Source organism: Notolabrus celidotus, chromosome 5, assembly GCF_009762535.1.
Source record: "Notolabrus celidotus isolate fNotCel1 chromosome 5, fNotCel1.pri, whole genome shotgun sequence".
Classification (NCBI taxonomy): Eukaryota; Metazoa; Chordata; class Actinopteri; order Labriformes; family Labridae; genus Notolabrus; species Notolabrus celidotus.
This window is the reverse complement of record NC_048276.1, coordinates 38,362,188-38,381,792: the sequence shown is the minus strand read 5'-3', so window position 1 is coordinate 38,381,792 and position 19,605 is coordinate 38,362,188. Positions and strand designations below refer to the sequence as shown.

The 19,605-nt window shown below is 39.7% G+C and overlaps 1 protein-coding gene across 1 annotated transcript in view; it reads left to right on the top strand.

Annotated features, from left to right (window-relative positions):
* Positions 1-19,605, top strand: part of ttc3 (tetratricopeptide repeat domain 3) — a 63,741-nt gene that overhangs the window by 27,771 nt on the left and 16,365 nt on the right. The window contains exons 16-26 of the mRNA XM_034684472.1: positions 2,747-2,807; positions 3,033-3,120; positions 9,670-9,822; positions 12,123-12,203; positions 13,309-13,418; positions 13,520-13,646; positions 15,889-16,011; positions 16,089-16,199; positions 16,317-16,409; positions 16,519-16,583; positions 17,872-18,008. Of these exons, the coding sequence (XP_034540363.1) occupies positions 2,747-2,807; positions 3,033-3,120; positions 9,670-9,822; positions 12,123-12,203; positions 13,309-13,418; positions 13,520-13,646; positions 15,889-16,011; positions 16,089-16,199; positions 16,317-16,409; positions 16,519-16,583; positions 17,872-18,008 (1,149 nt within the window). The remainder of the gene's footprint in view (positions 1-2,746; positions 2,808-3,032; positions 3,121-9,669; positions 9,823-12,122; positions 12,204-13,308; positions 13,419-13,519; positions 13,647-15,888; positions 16,012-16,088; positions 16,200-16,316; positions 16,410-16,518; positions 16,584-17,871; positions 18,009-19,605) is intronic.

Genomic DNA, 19,605 nt, shown 5'->3' with positions numbered 1-19,605 from the left:
GCCAGTCTCCAGACCTCAACCCCATAGAAAATTTGTGGAGGGAGTTGAAAGTCCTTGTTGCCCAGCGACAGCCCCAAAACATCACGGCTCTAGAGGAGATCTGCATGGAGGAATGGGCCAAAATACCAGCTACAGTGTGTGCAAACCTGGTGAAGACTTACAGGAAACGTTTGACCTCTGTCATTGCCAACAAAGGTTATGTTACAAAGTATTGAGTTGAACTTTTGTTATTGACCTAATACTTATTTTTCACCATCATTTACAAATAAATTCTTTAAAAATCCTACAATGTGATTTCCTGGATTTGTTTTCCTCATTTTGTCTCTCATAGTTGAAGTGTACCTCAGAAAGATGAGAGGTCTGTAATTTTCATCAAAGTGGGAGAACTTGCAAAATCAGTCGCTGACTAAATACTTTTTTGCCCCACTGTAACAGTATAACAGTAACTACTGCATGTTTTATTTTTTCATGAAATTATATTTTATTCAATTTCTGTCATGTAGTTTATCTATCATTCCACTGCTAAAAAGCAGACTCACTGCCAGCTGTAATCTTTTATTCATTTGATAAACAGACTTCGTAACAAGCAGCAACCTCCGGTCTAAAGATATAAGTCCAATGCGGAAGTGCTAAAAACTGCAATTAATCGAAGATTTGCTTGAGGCTGGCTCTGGAAGTACAGGAAACCACATACACACCAATTCAAAGAAGACGATCTTGACACCAGAAATAAACATGTTTATAGGCACAGCTGAATTTACGTCAGCAATATGGCTCCCGCTTATGATTGGCTTCCAAACAGCTCTTCTTAAACAGACGGGTGACGTCACTGTTACTATGTTTATTATTTACACAGGATATGTTTGTATGGTTTTTTTTCTAAATAATTGTCGTTTTTAGTCCTTACATTAATTTTAATCCTTTATTGTAAAAACGGTTGATCCAAATGAGTGAAATGTAGTGAAACAATGATTTGTTTTCATACAACTCAGAGTTTTCACATCCACCTGTATTAGTTTACACGGCGGACCCGCCACGTTCAATATGGCGAACACGCTGACGTGTTCCCGGGGCAGCGGGAAAGCACAGTCAATGTGCCGTCTACGTATATACTTCTATGCCCGGGACGCTGCGCTGTAGGGCGGAGCTTGTTACCGTGGAATCACATATTCCCTACGGTGCAGACTCCGGCTGCAGAGAGAAGATGCATGCTTTCAGTTACAAGATATTCTGGCTTTACATCTGTACAGTAGTAAAAAGAGTAGCGACGGCGTCATTTTTAGTGTATGTAATTTTTATGACAGTCGTTGAATTTACTAAGGACTGCGAAGCAGGTGAGAGAAACTTTGAGGTTACCGGGCGCTACAAAGAAACTTAAGTGCGCATGCGCCAACCGTGCACGCAGTCTGTGAGAGGCGCTCCTCTTCGTTCATTCCTCTTTCGGATTTTTCTTCCTTCTTCATCAAACTTCGGCGGATTTTTCTCTGGCAGTTTGTTGAAGTTGTGACCTCTTTTGGCCTTCCGTTGGTGAGAGTTGTGGACTGTTTTTCACGATGAAATCACCAACTTTTACTCGCATTACTGTTGCCCAGCAACACCACTTTGCACCCGACCACAACGTCTCCATTGACGGCTTCCACACTGTCCGGGGAGACCGGGATGGCAGCGAGAGCGCTGTGGGCCTCCGACCATATTATCTGCACAGGGAGATCTCACATGTCATACTGGTAGCTGTTTACATCCCCCCTCTGACAACCCGACCACGGCGTCAAACGTTCTCAACGCTGCCATAGCCAGACTCCAGACAGACCACCAGAGTGCCCTCTTCCTGATCTCCAGACAGACCACCAGAGTACCCTCTTCCTGATCTCCGGGGACTTCAACCATGTATTCATTTTCTACATAGCTTGTTCTGTCTTCTGTATACTTTTATTATCGTTATTCTCATTGTATTGTATTTTAGTCTTATTGATTAATTTCTTCTATTAGTATTAGCTGATATTCTTAGTTATTGTGTATAGGAAGAGATGTAATGACTGAATTCCCCCCCGGGATAAATAAAATATTTCTGATTCTAATTCTGATTCTGAAACCATGAGCGGTGGTGATGATAGCAGCAGGGTTCAAAGGAGAGCTGAATGAGGACAGTTTCATGTTCAATCCATCACAACAGGCAGAGAAGAATCCATCACCATGGAACGATCACTGACGAGGAATCACTGGGACTATTTTTAAAAACTGTAAACATAAATTATTGATTAAAGATGATTTTATTGATTTAAATGATTTATAACATGTTTGTATCTGAAGTTAGTAGCTGGGTAATAAGTGGGATAATGTATGGTTAGCAGGTTGTTTTCAGAGGGGTCTCATCTCACCTTGAAGGTTTTTTTTCCCCACAACAACCTTCTAACCATCCATTATCCCTTACATTATTTTGCTTCATGGTATTTGTTACATGTTTGTGAATCAGAGACATATCCCCTTGAAAAGCCAATATCTCTTATCATCCCTGAGTTCTTCCATATATGGTAAAGAGTGTTGTGGTCATGTGGCCTCCATGGTATTTAAACAGAGGTCTGCTTTGTCTCTGTGCAGCCTCTAGGTTTCACTTTGGTTTCGCACCGCGCTGAACTGAGAGGAAACTTGTGGCCTGTTTAAGAGATTGATTTCAACTTAGAGGGAGCTAAGATCAAAGATTCTGTGATGACATTTAAAAACTTCATGTCTACTTTTCTTTCTTCAGGGAAAAATGAAAAGACCACCCAGGCAGAGAGCACTGCCAAAGCCTCGAAGCCAGCGAAAAGGTGAGTGGAGCCTGTCATACTTACTTTTCTTCTCATGATTCACATCCTCTGAGGTACTTTGCATCCTGCTGACTGTGTCCACCTTGAATTATTTCTGCTTTAGTGATTAAACAGCTGGCATCGCTACATAAAGGAGCTGCCTTTACCCTCCTGTGTACTAAATACTGACACCAGAATAGGACCTGTCTGAGTTTAGGACTAACTGTTTCATATCTGTGTTTTCAGTCAGCCAACTTCAAAGAGTGAGAAAGGAGAGTCCAGCACGGCAGTGAAGAAGAAATCCAAGAACAAAAACATTCAGTCCGAGACTGAGGTGAGGTCTAGAGATAGACTCACACACACATCACATACAAACTTCTTGCTAAAAAGCACATACAGTGTATGAATATGCTCATAGAATGTACTTTATTAATCTCTGAAGGGAAATTCAGGTGTCTGGCAGATACAATTATAAGAATCACATAAAACAAGTAATTTAATTAACTGTCATTGACCCACATCTGGAGGTCCACTTTCAACCTTTACATTCTTGGGGCCCTCTTCAAATCCTTTGATATGATGCGGCCCCAGAAGATCAAGAGTTAACACTCCCTTTATGAAGATGAGCATACATTAGAGCGTCCAGTATCTTTACCTCACATAAAGGGCATCCTTATATGACATGCAACTGCAAGTTGCAAACACTGAGTCTGTCTGAAATTATTGTTTTAGTCAGTTTGTTCTTTATTAGAAAGAACGGCTGAAGAGAGACAGGAAGTGTGGGGGGTAGAGAGCGGGGGGAGACACGCAGCAAATGGCTGTGGCCGGTAGTCAAACCAGCGCCTGCTGCAATGAGCAGGTGCTGAGTGTTATAACCGTTAGGCCAGCAGTGCCCCATTATAAAGCTTTTACACAACAGTTTTCAGTGTGCTTCATGTTTATGTTATAATAGTCCAAACATTTGACACAACACAAGGTCAGAATCAACCACAGGGTCGGCTTTATCTTTATAGACTAAGGCTTAAAACTGGGCCAAGACTCTTCTGTTCCTTTGTCTGCTCCAATTATTTGATTTATTCATTTTTCTTTGTTCTTTTTTCCTTTCTTTTCTCCACTGTTTCCCTTCTTTTCTTTTTGTTAGTTATATTTTGGGCATGTTTGCCTTTATTGTATAGGACAGCTGAAGAGAGAGGAAATGTGGGAAGTAGAGAGAGGGTGAAGACATGCATCAAATGGTCGTGGCCTGGAGTCGAACCAGCAACCTCTGCGAAGAGGACTGTAGCCTCTGTATCTGGGGCGCTTAGATACCAGCGCCCTGTTTACCTTCTTTTTGAATTAATTACACAAAATTATAATACAGCAGGGCTTAAAGTACTCCGGCATGGTGCTGTATTTCTGGCGTATGGAAATTTGTGCAGACGCGTATCGAAGCAGTTCAGCACAGACCTAAAGTTAAAGCTGGGGTTGGTAGTCAGATTTAAATCCACTTTTAGTTCTACTGGTTAAAATGATCTTTATGTCCTGATGGTAATCAATACATAATGTGTTCTTAAAAAAGAGGTAAAAAAAAAAGCTGCTATCTACAGCCGGAGTAAACCTGGGAAAACACCAACCAATCCCTGCCATCAGGAGCCAAATGATGAAACCAATCAAATCCTGTCCTGCCGTTCTGCCCGCCTCCTGCAGAGCGTACATTTCATATTTGTTTGTGTTTTTAACTTTCACTATGAGAATGTTTTGGTGTTTTCTTACTGCTGAGTGAGACATCGCTAATCAGCGCCGCTCGTGCATGTGAGCGGGGGAGTCGTTTAGCATAGTTATTTCTTGATAATGTGACTATTTAGGTACAAATATTTAGCTGTTATGTGGTGAATAGATCTCTGATATTTACACACCAGACAGAAAACCTCCTAGTATTTGGTGCTTGGACAGGGTTCTGTATGATTCCATTTATATAACATATTTTTTTTAGCAGTTTTATTTAATGTTTTTCTTTTGCTGCAAAGATAAACCTGTTGCTGTTACTTTCATGCCTCTGATTGATTACGGTGATGTTCTATATATGCATGCATCAGCTCTATGCCTTCACTCTCTGGACACCGTTTTTCATGGAGCTCTGAGGTTCATTACAAGTTTTAAGTCTCTAACCCATCACTGCTCCCTGTGTGCTCGAGTTGGCTGGTCTGCATTGTCTACCTGTAGGCTACATCACAGCATGTCCTTGTTTATAAGGAGATTCTTAACTTGCTTCCCTCACATTTATGTGATTTTATTCATTTAAAAAATACTGGAAGCTTCAGTCTCCGCTCTGTGACCCAGTCACAAAACTTGTTTTTGCTCTCTGTCCCCAGAGTGCATCTTGAAGTGAGTAAAAGAGTTTTAGATATGCTGCTCCTGCAGTCTGGAACCTGCTGCAGGAGAGCCTGGGTTTGAGTGAGCTTGTCTCTTTAAATGTTTTTAAAAGCAGACTGAAGGCGTTTGAGGAAGATGCATCAGTTTGTAGATGCTTTGACTGATGACTTTTCTTCTGAAATCCATGATATGGTGTCATCTATTAGAATTCTGTGTTGTTTGTCTGTAACTTTGTTGGAACGTGCTGCTGCCGATCTCGGCCAGGATCTTGGCTAGAGGGGTAGTAGAGCACTATGAGCTCTTTAAGATATGAAGGTGTCTGATCATTAAGAGCTTAGAAGAAAGTGCTTGTTCGCCATGAATCGGCTGATTCATGGAGCTTTGGTTTGTGCACTCTCTCATACAAACAGGTTACATGGTTCTACTTCTACAGCAGACCATATGAGACCAAAAAACACATGTGTACATGATTAAGCCTCCTGTACCAGATGTTCAATATTTAAGCAACATTTTGTTTTGAGGTTGTGTTATTTGCTTGGGATATTTAATCTCTTCTCACGGTACGTTTTCTTTTTTCAAATAGTTGAAATGCCGAAGAAACAGTTACCATTTTTTACCTCCCTATTCTAAAACACAGCAAATATTTCTCTGATGAGTCCCACTCAGCTTAGAAACAACCCATATGGAGACTCACAGTAACAGCTGAACTGCAGCTCATCGCCTGTGCAAACAGGGCAGTGCTAGCAAAGGTTGCGTGGCAGGAAATCTCACCCTGTGGTCTGAGGCCCTACGGTAAGCTGTGGTTCAAGCATCCGGACTTGTAGACTCAACACCCAAGTTATCTGTTGACATTCAATTATCAACATTGATCTTATGTGCCAAAATTCAGTAAGCTGTAGTTAGTTAGTTAGTTAGTTAGTTAGTTAGTTAGTTAGTTAGTTGATGTTCTGATTATTGGTCTTTGCTAATGAAGTAGCTCCATACCAAACGTTCTAAAAGTTGAAGTTGCCTTCCCTCTTTGATCTATTTTATGGATCCATAATCACCTTTTTATTTGTTAAGATTTCTATTAAGACAGTTTTTGTATCATTATAAAACCTACGCTTCTCTCGCTGCTTGTATTTGGTCATCAGGGACTTTCTTTGAAGTCAGAGATCTCGCTTACTGAAGAGAGAAACAACCAGATGACCTCAGCGATAACTTACTCGGACTGTACAGAGTACAAATCACCTCTAGCTTTATCTAGTTTTTACCGATACAAATATATAAATCAAGGGAAAAGATTCAAACAAAGTATGTACAAGTATGAAAGCCCAACTGACACCTAAAGTCCTGTAAAGCTCAAAAGACCAAGGCCTTAGAAAGGGAACAAATGTCTTTTAAGTTCTTCTTGAACCTTAAATTCCTAACCTTTGACCTGGAGTTGCTCCATTGATGACTGCTATCTTATGTTAAGTGTGACTAATTATTGATACAAGTTTCCACCTGCTGGTGGTAGAAGTTGCACTCTGGATGTGTGGATCAGTGGGTTACCCTCGGCTGGTTTCAGGTCGCAGACTGTAGAAAACAGACTTTCTGGGATTGTGGCTGAAGGTGCACGAAGCAAAGGTTGGATTCTGTTCTGTTCTGGTTCACAGTCATCCCACAGATCAAATAATGGACTACTTTGAGAATGTGTTTTGTTCCCAGTATCAATACTGGGCTGAAATACTGCTTGAATGCGCACAATGCATTGTCCAATCAATGCATTTATCTGACACCTTTGTTAATGAGCTCCAATAATCAGTTTGATGTATGATATTAATATCAGCCAGCGGTTATTGTTTCCATCAATTTCATAATTGTATTTGTAAAAAATGTTCAAATGACTGGAAAAAACTCTAAAGGCGTTTTTCGACTGCAGGAACTTTACCCCTGAACTACGTGCGATAAACTTAGTTCATGGGTAGATAATCTCCCCCCTGAAAAGCCCCTGCTAGGGGTGTAGTACCTTTCAAAAGGCGTTTTTTCAACCAGAGGAACTTTACCCCTTAACTACCTGCGTTTCGACCGGTGGACCCAGGGTCTAAATTTAGTTCAGGGGTAGATAATCTCCCCCCTAAAAAAGCCCCTGCTAGGGGGGTAGTACCTTTCAAAGGTCCCGGGACTTTCAGGGGGCAGGACCTGCAATGCTGAATGTGTCTGATTGGTAGATTAACCTCAGTGTTTTTATTCCTCCCTCCGTCCACAATAACATCACACACATCTGTGATTCTCTTGATTTCTCTTTCTTTCATTAGTTTTAATTTGTTCTATCTTTTTGTATGTGTGTGTACTTTTCAAAAGAAGAAGCTGTGATTCTCTTGATTTAGCAGCTTGTAACAGTAGTCTTCTCTCAGCCCACCGTGAATGCGTCTCTCCCGGTGATCTGGTTTTAAAAGTGACCTTGTAAACTGGAGACCTTCAGCTGAACGTGTCAGTGTTTGTGGAGTTTACACAGCTGTTGAAACACAGAGGGAGTTAACAGGGTCGCTGTTTAAACCAAAACACCGGCTGATCTCTGCGATCACGGCTTTTTGAGTTCAAAAGGATTTTAAAGCCGTGTTGAAACGTCTTTGCTACTCGCACTTATCTCCTCTCACGTGTTGATTCAGTGAATCCATCTGTGATGAAATATAGCACCATCTAAAACAGACCAGCTGAGTCTCTTCATGCTAACAGGCTAACTGTTGTGTTGCTCATAATGATACCTGCCTGTCCGTCTGCTTCTATGGTGTCATCTGTAATGAATGGCATTCCTCTTTGTTTTACTGCCCTCTATTGGTCTGGTGGTGTAGTGCATTTACTTTTTTTCCTCCATACGTCACTGGCCTGATTTGAACAATCTACCCGGGACTTCAGCCCGCGGTCGAAACACAGACAACAATGGGGCCACAGGAACCTTTTAGTTCAGGGGAAAGTAGTTCTTGGGACTTAAAGACCCCAGAACTCTTGGTCGAAATGTACCTTAGGAGAAAGAGGGTTGGTGACATGAGAAGACTGCTGCTTCTGCTTTCAGTCAGGCCGTTTCAGTGATGGAACGTGTAGTATTCCACTTCTGCAGCATTTCAATGCACCTATCATAACTTTGATCATGTCTACTACGAGGTATTAAGACTGTCTATCTTTTATTTTGATAGTGAACGTTAGCAAGTGTGAGCCCGCCACATCCGGTCACACGTGTTGGCGTCAGTGTGCCACTTGATTTACTCCGGCAGTGTGATATTTAGGAGAGTTATATATTCAACATGTCAGAGTTACCTGAGCTAACTCTGTATTACATAGGCTTTTTTCGAAACAGCCTGCTACATACTACTAATGCAGTAGGCAGTAGGTACTGCCTACTACTGCCTTTGGATTTAGTATGTAGTCTGACTGTTCTGTTGGATCTGGTCTGCAGGATGCTGGGTCAGACGTCACTGGATTTCCGGTTTCAGAAAGCTGGAGTAAACAATGACCACACTTCTTAACTTTAGCATCACTTATGATTTAAAAAGTTAAGAAGTGGTTTATATGGAATTTAATAATTTTCACAGCAACTAAAAAACGGATTTCCCCCCATCAAAAAAGAAGAGAAAAGAAAAAGCAGAACGTTAGCGCTGTGCATTGTGGGAAATGGTACATGAGGCAGACTGGTCCGCTGCAGACTGAGACATGTTCCTGAATCAGTACGACATCCGGAGTTTTGACATACTGCAGATTTTTGCTCTTGTTCACATACTACATACTGAATTTAGACCACATTAGTACGTACTGCTAGTTTAGTAGGAGGTTTGAAAACAGCCAAAGTTTTTGTTTCAAACGTTAGCCTAACAAGCTAGTGCTAGCTTACTTTGTTGCGTTTCCTGACCAAGGGGTGGAAAGTTACAAGATTCTTTCTACTTACAAATACTCACACCCTTTGATTACCCAGTTTGAATGCTAGCTATGTCATGTCATCATGAATGTTATGACAAATTATGTTTTATCTTCATCCAGCCGCATGTAGATACATAGATAGATAAATAGATAAATAGATAGATAGATAGATAAATAAAGGACATTTTTATAACTTTAACCAGAATGAGCTCCAGCTTCATCATCTGCAACAAATAGAGATGGACACACGAATACATTGAAAATTACAAATATAGAAGAAATTATAAATATCTTGAAAGAAGCTGACAAATACTTTTTTATCTGGTTCTCAAAAATATGGTTGGATGCTTTATCAGTGATTTTCAGTGCAGTGCAGGACTTGATGGGGTTCTTGTGCAGTGTGATGCTACATGCAGGCTGAGTTATTATTGCACTGTACATCTGTATCAAATGGAAGTCCCCTTTTCTGCCTATCTAATATCAAAATCTTACTTTATCTGTATACTAGTTTAAAAGTTTTGTCTGGGAGATAATTTCCCCTGACCCTGCGTATTATTTTGCATCATGTCATGTTTAGTTTGTTTTTATAAAACAGTTTGAATGTTGTTTCGGTATTATTGAATAAAAAAACTGACTGTCTCTTTGTTCTCTGCAGAAACCGAAAGCAGTCGGTGTCAAAGCAGCTGTGTGTGAAGAGTTGAAGTCCATGGTGCAGGATGCCCACACTGCTCTGTCCGACGACCGCAGCCGCAACGCAGAGCAGTCCTTCAGCCAGGCGCTGGTTGTGGTGGAAGCTAACAATCCAAAGGTAATCACGTGAATGAACTACAAACTAGTTTCAAACCTGGAGTACGAGCGTATACGTGCGTTAGCTCCTGGTGTTTTGTGAGCAGATTGTTTAAATGTTGTTTTTTTCGTTTTTGTTTATTGTTAAGTTGATAAGTTATGAACAGTACAAATATTGTGCACTTTTCATCAGAGCAGGAATAATTTGCCTGGAAATGCAAGTTGAGCTTGAAGAGCAACATTAAATCTGTTTTTGGCTGCAGATTGTTGCTTCTTCATGTTTGTCCATTCTGCACAAATACAACGATATCACTTGCTGAAGACTCAGTAGACTGATCAGGCTCAGTGAACAGGGCTTAAAGTACTCCGGCATGGTGCCGGATTTCTGGCGTATGGAAATTTGTACAGGCGCATACCGAAATGGTTTGGCATAGACCTAAAGTTAATGCAAATCCAAGGTCCCCACACTGACTGAAAATAGGAACACAACACACACACCGCAGGCGTAGCCCGTCATGTAGGCTACTAAAACATTGTTTCAGTACAGTGACTTCTCAACAAGTCACCTAAAAACACAGTTTTGTTTCTTTCTTCACCTGTGATCGGTTTTGTGCTGTGAGCTCAAACAGAGCAGATCCAGTGATCATCAGTGTGTGTGTTAGTGAGGAGTGCTGTGTGTGTCTGTACAGCACAGAGAGTGCACTCAGTGCTGAGTAGGTAGTGCAATATTGAGGAAAAAAATCAGCTCAAGCCTCTCTCGGTTTCAGAGTAAACAAAACTAAAATGAGTGTTCAGCTAGCCTCTCCGTTATTAGCAGTTTCAGCGGAGTAGCTGAAGTCAAGAGTAGTAAACAGTGGAGCGTGGCATTCCTGTGTGTGTGTTAGTGCAGGGGTTCCCAAAGTGTGGGTTGGGACCCCCTGGGGGTCGCCAAACACAAATAGGGGGTCGTGAGATGTCCTCCAGAATGTTTTTTTTTTTTTTTTAGATTAGATTTAGATTAGATTAGAGAAATGTATTGATCCCCTGTGGGGGAAATTCATTTTACCCATTATAGTAAATAATATGGACAAAAATAGTAGCTAAACTTGAAGTAAAACCTTGAAAATATAAAGTGTAATGAGTGTTCTGCCTTTCTTTTCTCCAGATGACTCCTAAGTTTAGGGTTAGTGAACAGTTAGTTATCTAAATCATCAGTAGCAGCAGGTTCATTCATAACATCACAGGAAACACAGACACATGCTCATATAGGTAGGGTCATTTTCTGCAGACCAGCTAAATGAAGACACATTAAATCACTTTGAGGGACAGTGGGGGTCTCCAGTCTTTGGCACCTATATTTGGGGGGTCACGGGCTAAAAGGTTTGGGAACCCCTGTGTTAGTGTGCATATGATGATGTGTGTCAGCCTGACGTCAACAGGAACACCAACAACGATAACATTTCAGCATAGTTATTTCTTCATAACGTGACTATTTAGTTACAGATATTTACTCATCAAATGGAAAAAATGCTTGCATTTGATGCCTGGGATGCATGATTCTATTTTTTTATGTATGTTAAAACATTTTCATTAATATTTTTTCAAGTTATGTTTTATTTCAGTTGTAAAAAAAAAGAAGAAATCTGAACTGTCGATGCTGCACTTCAGACCTTAAAGTTCTTAAAGTTCCCAATGAAGGAATATCAATTTTAATTTATAAAAATGTACTAAACAGATGCTTTAATATTGAGTACCGAATCAGATTTTTTGTGTACAGTGATACCCCCACTATATATATATATATATGGAATGGATGGCATGGATTAAGGAATGGGTGCAGATGGAAAGCCGTGTTCAAGGAAATTAGTGTACGTCTGCAGCGGGAAGAAAGAGCTTGTTCGCCATGAATCGGATCCGAGTCAGAGTTTCGGTTTGTGTTATCTGTTCATCAATAAGGCCCCCCCCCCCCCCCCCCCCCCCCCTTAAATAAAAAGAACATATTTCAGGCACAGAATTTATTTTCACTTTAAGCCCTGCAGTAAATGTAACAGTTCTACTTAATATCCAGCCTCAGATCTCACCCTCTTCTCTCTTATCTTGTCAGTGTCTGCCTTCAGTTTACAAAAACACACAAAAATGAGTTACAAAAAAATCTAACTTTATATTCTTTGGCTGTGATAATAAGGGAGCAAGGTCATGTTCCTGTTCCCTTCACAGATGACTCACACCAAAGATGATCTGAGGCAGAGTTCATGCACTAAAACAGAAGCTCTAAGTCTGTTGTTAAGTTTGCGATGAGCTGTAATAAACTCAAGATGATATCATGTATCTTTTCTTTCTCAGGAACTCGGTCTCTCCACTCTGGATGTGCTGCTGCTGCTGTATGGCCGTGCATTGGCCCTTACAGAGATCGGCCAGCCTGAGGTAACTTGGATTATTGGATTTATTGATCTGAACAACAATAGAGTCTGAGTTGTTTCAAGATTAAAGCGTCTTAGAGCATCTCTCAGAGCGATATAGTTGTTTGAGCCTGTTGGAGCTGTTTGAGTTTTAAATTAAAGGGTAAAATGTGGTTTTCCAACCACATCTCACATCTGTCTGTTTCTCTAGCATCTGATTTCTCCATGCATGCTTCAAGTGTGTGTTAATAACTTCTCACCCGGCTTCAGATGGAAAATATATGATGCTTAATTAGGAATTTCAGAGCAATTGATGCATCATAGCAGAGATGTGTGTCAGGTTGTGATTTTCCGACTTTGTCGATGTCTGACCTGCAGAGAAGGAGGTTTTTCTGATTCCTTTTGTCTCTACATTTAAAAACTTAAACAGACCTTTCATTTTTTTTACTTGGCTTCATGCTGCTTAGTTAAAGAGGTTGAACTCTTGTTGTGAATGATCATTCAACCACTTGCTGATCTAGTTCTGACACATAGCCTGAAACATCTCACCTTATCATCACTGTGTTGATTAGAAGAATTGTTCAACAATTGACTCCAGAAAATATTTTGTTATAAAAATCTTCCTGGAGACCAGAGTTAGAATTTAAAAGTCAGTGAGTTTATTTCTGCAAAAAGGAGCACAGATTCAGTGTCAGTGAGAGGAGTCTGAAAACGCTCAGAGGCGCACGTCTGTGAGACAGACAGATGGATATAGTCAGTTATGAAAGTGTTGTTTCACAAACACTCTGGGGGGCTGGCACACGACCGCTCCCTGCAGAGGAGGTGGAAACACATCGGTCACAGAGCTTATCTAGCGGACATGCATGTTAGTCGTCAGCTGTCCTCCTGTGATTGGAAACTACTAGAACATCACTTACCAGATTACCTATCACACAAGCATTGTTATATCAAATGGTCATTTCTGTATGGTCTAACATATTAAAAACCCAACAGCAGAATGAACACATTCCTCTAAGGACTGATAATACTGCTCTTTTAAAAACTTAGACCCCTGCTAGGAAACTCCTCTTTGTGAAGGTATAAAACATGAAGAATGGTGAAGCTTAAAGTGGGTCTGCTTTGTTCAACAGGAACTTGGAGAAGCACAAAGACTTCTGGAAAAGGTCAAATCCTTTGAGGAGAGGACGTTTCAGTGTCTGGTGTTCTACGCCATCGGCAGAGTGTTTGTAAGAGAGAACAGGTACAGGAGCCTCCGGTCTGACAAACTTCTGTTTTAATGATTTCACTTCTTTTGTCTGAGCACTTTCAAACCATGATGTATGTGTTTCTTCTTGAATGCAGGTTTGCAGTTGCTCTGGAGAAGTTTTCAGACTCAATGCAGATGGTGAAGAATCAGATAACACCGGGGAAACTCACCTGGCCTCTGACCAAAGAGATTGTCAAAGAAACACAGCCGGATTATTTCAAGGTGTGTTGCTGCCTTCAAGAAAATATATATATATTTACACCAAACGTAATCTTATTTATTTATTATATTTAACTGACTTGACTTGGATGTATTGTTAAAAAAAAAAAAAAGGTTATTGATTTATATGGATATGATACATTTTCAACCAAAGCAGTGTTGACTTTTAAAACCACTGAAAGCTCCTTATTTTACTTTACAAAGACAGAGCTAGGTAGTTCACCTGTGCATGAAAACATGAGCCCTAGTTTAAAGCCTTTTGTGCACATCTAAAAAATAAAGATTGAGTCATTTTTCCGTTTTAATGTCTTCATTTGCAGCTGGATTAATTTATCTTACTGAATGCTCCACAAATCAGAGGGTCATTCAAAAATATGTTATCACCTGTGTGGAATAGGATCAGGATAGTTGAGACATTGACTGCATTGCAGAGGCAATTCTTTTGTTGTGCATTATGAAAGAGATGTGATTATAAGATTTCACTAAAATAAAGTAGTTATTTTTATAGAAAAAAAGGGATCATTGGCTATAGGGCTGTCAACGAATATTCTAAATTTGAATATATATTTGAATATAAAAAAAAAACGGAGATTCGATTGTGAAAATTAATATTCGACTGTGGAAAAAAACACATCGGCGGCTGCTTTGCGAGTGGGCGCACTACATGACAGGTCAGGGACAGGTCACAGGAGTCACACATGCACAGCGTGAAGCAGACGGCAGAGAGAAATCCTTCCGTCCCCGGATCCTCAGTGCGCTCTGAACGCGTCTTTTCCTCCGCTGGGAATATAGTGGATAAAAAGAGATCGGGCCTCTTCACATGTGAACTGTCTTCTTCACATGTGGACTGTCTTGTGTTTTTGGCAAATAACCTGTCAGGCCTAAGACCCTACATTGACAGTGGACTAGAAAAGCCCGACCATCAGTGACACTGGGATAAAATGCAGTTTTTCCTCTTTTTTTATACAAGCGCCAAGAATGTAAGTGGACTACTCCTTCGTTTTTAACTTTAACTTCAGTTAATGTTAATATTTGCTTGAATCACTGAATTAAGCCTGCCTATATTAGGGACAAGAGTCAGGACCTTTAATTGCTCGCACAAGTCTTGTTCAGCACCATAGACTGTTCAGCACTCACTCAGCGCATTACGCACAGAGAGGGGAGGGGGGCGAGCGAGCGAGCGAGGGGTCTACGGTCTTCAAAGTGTTACGGTATAGACCATTAGGTCATTTACTTGTTTTGTAATGTGTAGGTATGTTTTAGGCATGTTATATCTTAAATAAAAATACATATACAAGTAGTTATCTTTTTGTATTAGTTTGTCCACCTGTTATTGACATAATGCGCAAATCTAGATATTTGAATAGTTCGAACCTATGGGTTTTTTAGAGCGAATATTCAAAGGTCATTTTGGAGCAATTTTGACAGCCCTAATTGGTTATGTATTTATATATTATTTTTGCAGCCATAAAAAACTTTAAAATCTAAAGAAGCGAGATCTTTTTCAAGAGATTCAGTTTCACACAGATTTCTGTGTGGTTGAATAAAGATATTTAGCTGCTCTTCATCCTGCCTCCCAAAGTTAATTCATGCTCTACGTCTACGTCATGTGTAGCCATGTTTGTAATAATAATAATTATAATGATAATAATAATGATGATAATAACTTTATATATATAGCATCTTTAAAAACAAATGTTTACAAAGTGCTGTGACAAATAAAGCATGGTTGGAGTAACGAAGTAAACCTTTTGACAGACAGGGAGGAGGAATTTAAACAACACAGAATACAACGTGAGGTTAAAAAGAATACATGTGCATTAAACAGAAGGACGTGGTGAGACAATAGACCAATAAATCATTGTTTAAGACGTTTTTCAAGGATAGATAAATAAATAAATGAATAAATAAAGATGGATAATTAAATAAAAGAATTAAAAGTCAATAAAAGAGGTTTTCAGAATAAGAGGACACTACATTGAGAAATGAATAATAAATGAAAAAATACATAAATAAATTTAAACAATAAATGATCAAATAAGATTTAAAACAAATAATTAGTTGTATAAAAACTAAAAATAATAATAAAATAGTATTAAAAGCGGTCTGAAGGATGAAGTCACATAAAAGCAAGTCTTTAAAAATGGGTTTTAAGAAGCGATTTAAAAGATGTCACTGACTCTGCATTTAAGATATTTTAAAAACTATAACAAGGAAGTCTTACATGCTTTTTTTAATTTTTAAGGAAATTCTGGAGAATAATTTAGAGATGTGTAAGTTTCCACCCATTCCCGATGCGGTTTGCCGGCTGGAGAAATGCTTGGGCTCTTCTAAGGCTGAGATCTACTTCACAGATCCAGATTTTAAGGTAAAAAGTGACCATTAAAAACACACAGGGAGGATATCAACAGTGTAAGATTTAAACTTGTGTGTTTCTTTTTTCAGGGCTTCATTCAGATGAGTTGCTGTCAGAGCTGCATGGTTGAATACCACATGACCTGTTGGAAGACCCTGAAGACCCTGAAGACGTCGCCTGTATTTGAAAAGAGTGAAAAGGTTAATGCAGATATCATGACTGAAAAGAGAGCAGCATTGAAGAAGCTAGACCTCTGTGTCAGTGTTCACTTTTTACCTGTGCTCCTTGTTTAAGCTTCTTCTTCATTTGTGTTCCAGGATTTCCTGCTGGAGTCCTGTTTTACTCCAGACTGTGTCGGTAAAATCTGTGGCATCAAAATTTATGGTCCTACAGGTCTGGTGAAATGTAAGGTAAGGTAATCCTCTTCAAGTGGAGGCAGGATTCATCACTTTTATCTCTCTGCTCATGATTCACAGGATGACTGTTTTAAACCTTTAACTTTGTCCTTTCTCTCTTCAGTTTGAAGCTACCATCCCCAAACCTGTGACTCCAAAGAAGCCAAGAGTGAACCAGACATGTACAAGGTGAGGCTGCAGGAGAGCAGGGACTGAGTGTAGCTGGAGAGGGTTGAGGGTTGTTTCTTTGAGGTACTGCTTGTAGCTGATATATCACAGACGTTAAAGGATTAACAGGCCCAGAGGTCGGCAGAACATTAAACTGATTCAAAAGCAGTACTTGTAAAAGTGAATGCACAAACACACGCCTCAAATAAACTGAAATATGAACTCATACATCTACAATGGGGGTTCAGACCAAAGACAATTTTTGAACCAGGCTGTAAACATGTTTATTTCTGCTGTAAAGATTGTCTCTTTGAATGGAGGTGTATGTGGTTTCCTGTGTTTCTGCAGCCAGCCTCAAGTGGACGCTCGATTTATACATTTTTATTTCTAGGCGCCTTTCTGGACACTCAAGGTCACCTTACAACATACCAACAGTAAAAAAAACAACACTCAACAGTAATAAATACATAAAAACAACAGAATAACAATACAATACTAGAAAAATGAAAGTGAAGTCATGATGAAAGTGCAGGTGAAGTCATTCCAGTCCCATAGAGACAGATTAAAGCGAGTAGGCTTGGTGGAAAAGGTGAGTTTTGAGGCGGGATTTGAAGGTGGTAGGAGAGGTGGGATTTTGAACCAGTTGAAGTTTCTGGATGGATTTGTCAGGTAAACCAAAAAGAAGGGAGTTGCAGTAATCTAGGCAGGAGGTGACCAGGGTGTGAACCAGAATGGCAGTACTGTTGGGGGAGAGAGACGGATACAGGCGAGAGATGTTTCGGAGATGGAGGTATGCTGACCGAGTGACATTATTGATGTGAGACTGGAATGACGGCGTACAGCAGTTTTTTTGCACTTTTGCATGGGCTTCATATTTTAAGACCGGAGTTTGCCGCTTGATTACTACAGAAAAAAAGGCTGTTAAATGGAAGTTTAGAAACAATGTGTAGGGAAAAAGAAAACCTCTGACAGTAGTTTCATCTAGTTCATTCTGACCTCTTCATGTGAGCCTAAGGTCTGTCATTTGACTTTGGGTATTTCCTCTCAGGCCCCCTACAGGCTCCACCTATCAACCATGTCATTTTATAAGGGCTGTAGATCTCAGGATTTATGTTGGAAAACTGTCCACAGGTTCAACAAACAAATATTATTATCATGTATGAATATTAAATGATGATACATTTCTAAAGCAACCAATGATGCTGTAACAGATTGTCTGGCTGTCCTGTGAAGCAGCACTTCTGTAAAAAGAACACAAGCTATCACTAAACAAGATATAAACATTTATTCGTTTGTTTTGAATTTTCAGTCTGAAAAACATCAAATCTAAAGAGGAGCGTAAACTGAGGAGGAAGCAGCACAAGCAGTCGTTCCAAGAAAAGCAGGTGATCAGCAATGAGATCCTCCAGAAGAAAGAAGACTCTGCGTCTCAGGCTCAGCAGAAAGGTACAGACTCTCACATCCTCACCTTAACACCCAAAACTCATCCTCGAGCCGTCAGTTCTCCCATTGTGGAGCTGAGTGTTGTGAGTAGAGATGATTTAAATAAATAGATTGTGATTACATTCCCACATGATCAGATAATCACTGAGTAAACAGATCTCAGTTGTAAAATGTCTTTTGTTGGTGCTCTCTGGTGAACATGTGTATATTAAATGTGTTATAGATCTACTGTTAATAACGATATTAAAGCTACCTCTGCAATGTTGTATTACTGGAAACTGAAAACATTATTCCAGCATTAACTTAAAGGATTTCCCACATGCTTTAAAAAATAAATTGTTAGAAGTCTTTTTAATTAACGATCAACTATTAATTAATCATTAAATAAACGGAAACGTTTTCCCTTCAATAACAATGCCAAAAGTGTTTTTTCCCCTGAATCAAATTTTCCTTCATGACACAATGTATATAACTGACAGTATTGAATATCTACAGATCATATTGTTTAAAATGTTAAACACGGCGAATATCAACGTGTGGAGCAGACTCATAATCTCTGCAGACATACAGTCATAAAAGTGAAGGCTCAGACTTCAACAAGGGAACTGAACAGAAATATAATTCAGACTCACAGTGTCCAGTTTTCTGTCTACTCGTTCCTTTTTTTAAGAACTTTATTTTAATTTTTTTGTTATATCACAAGACAAGAAAACAGACAAACAAACCATAATAAAAAGGAAAGAAAAAAATAGGCACACACATCATTGGAATGGAAAGCTATTAAAAGACAAAAAAAACCAAACAAACAAACAGACAAAACAAAGAAAATATACATACACTGCCATTTAACAGTAAGGTGAGATATGAAATCAGTGTCAGACCAAAATAAAGAAAGTAAATAATGGATCACACTCCACTGTCTAAAAGTCCAAGGGTAAATTAAAGATCCAGGTGCAGAGTCTACTTGTTCTTATTGAGAGAAATAAGCACTTAAACGTGGTCAGGTGTCAGCCAGGAGGATAACCGGGTCATAATCAGTCCGGCAGTGGAGAAACAAAGCGCTCGTGGAGACCTGTCACTCAGCTGCAGCCACCAGCTGAGCGTCTCTGCTGTGAGCAACACCTTCAGTCAGCTGATTCTGAAACATGCTTTAAACTTCAAACACCTCCCTGATAGCTGAACCAAATATGAGACCACATCCAAACAAAAAGATGTGTTCCAGTAAGTTCTTAACAATCAATTAATCCATACTCCATTCATTGATGACATCCCTACTTCATAGTGCTTCTTTTGCAGCACTTCAACTTTGTAGGTCGCTTCCTCTGCAATCTGACAGTATGATATTTGTTTCAACAACAGAAGTCTAACTTTTATTGAGAGAGCATTTCCATGAATTATCACAACATTACGGTGGGTTCAAGATTACATACTCACTCTGTTAACAGTAGATGTTGCATTCATGCGCACATGATGCTGTTACCATCACAGGTTTCTGTTTCAATATCACGGACGCACATATGTTTGGATGTAAAGTTGAACTGTTTGACACTATAAGAGCTCTCTTCTTCATCACAATCTGCCTTAGATTACAATATGACCT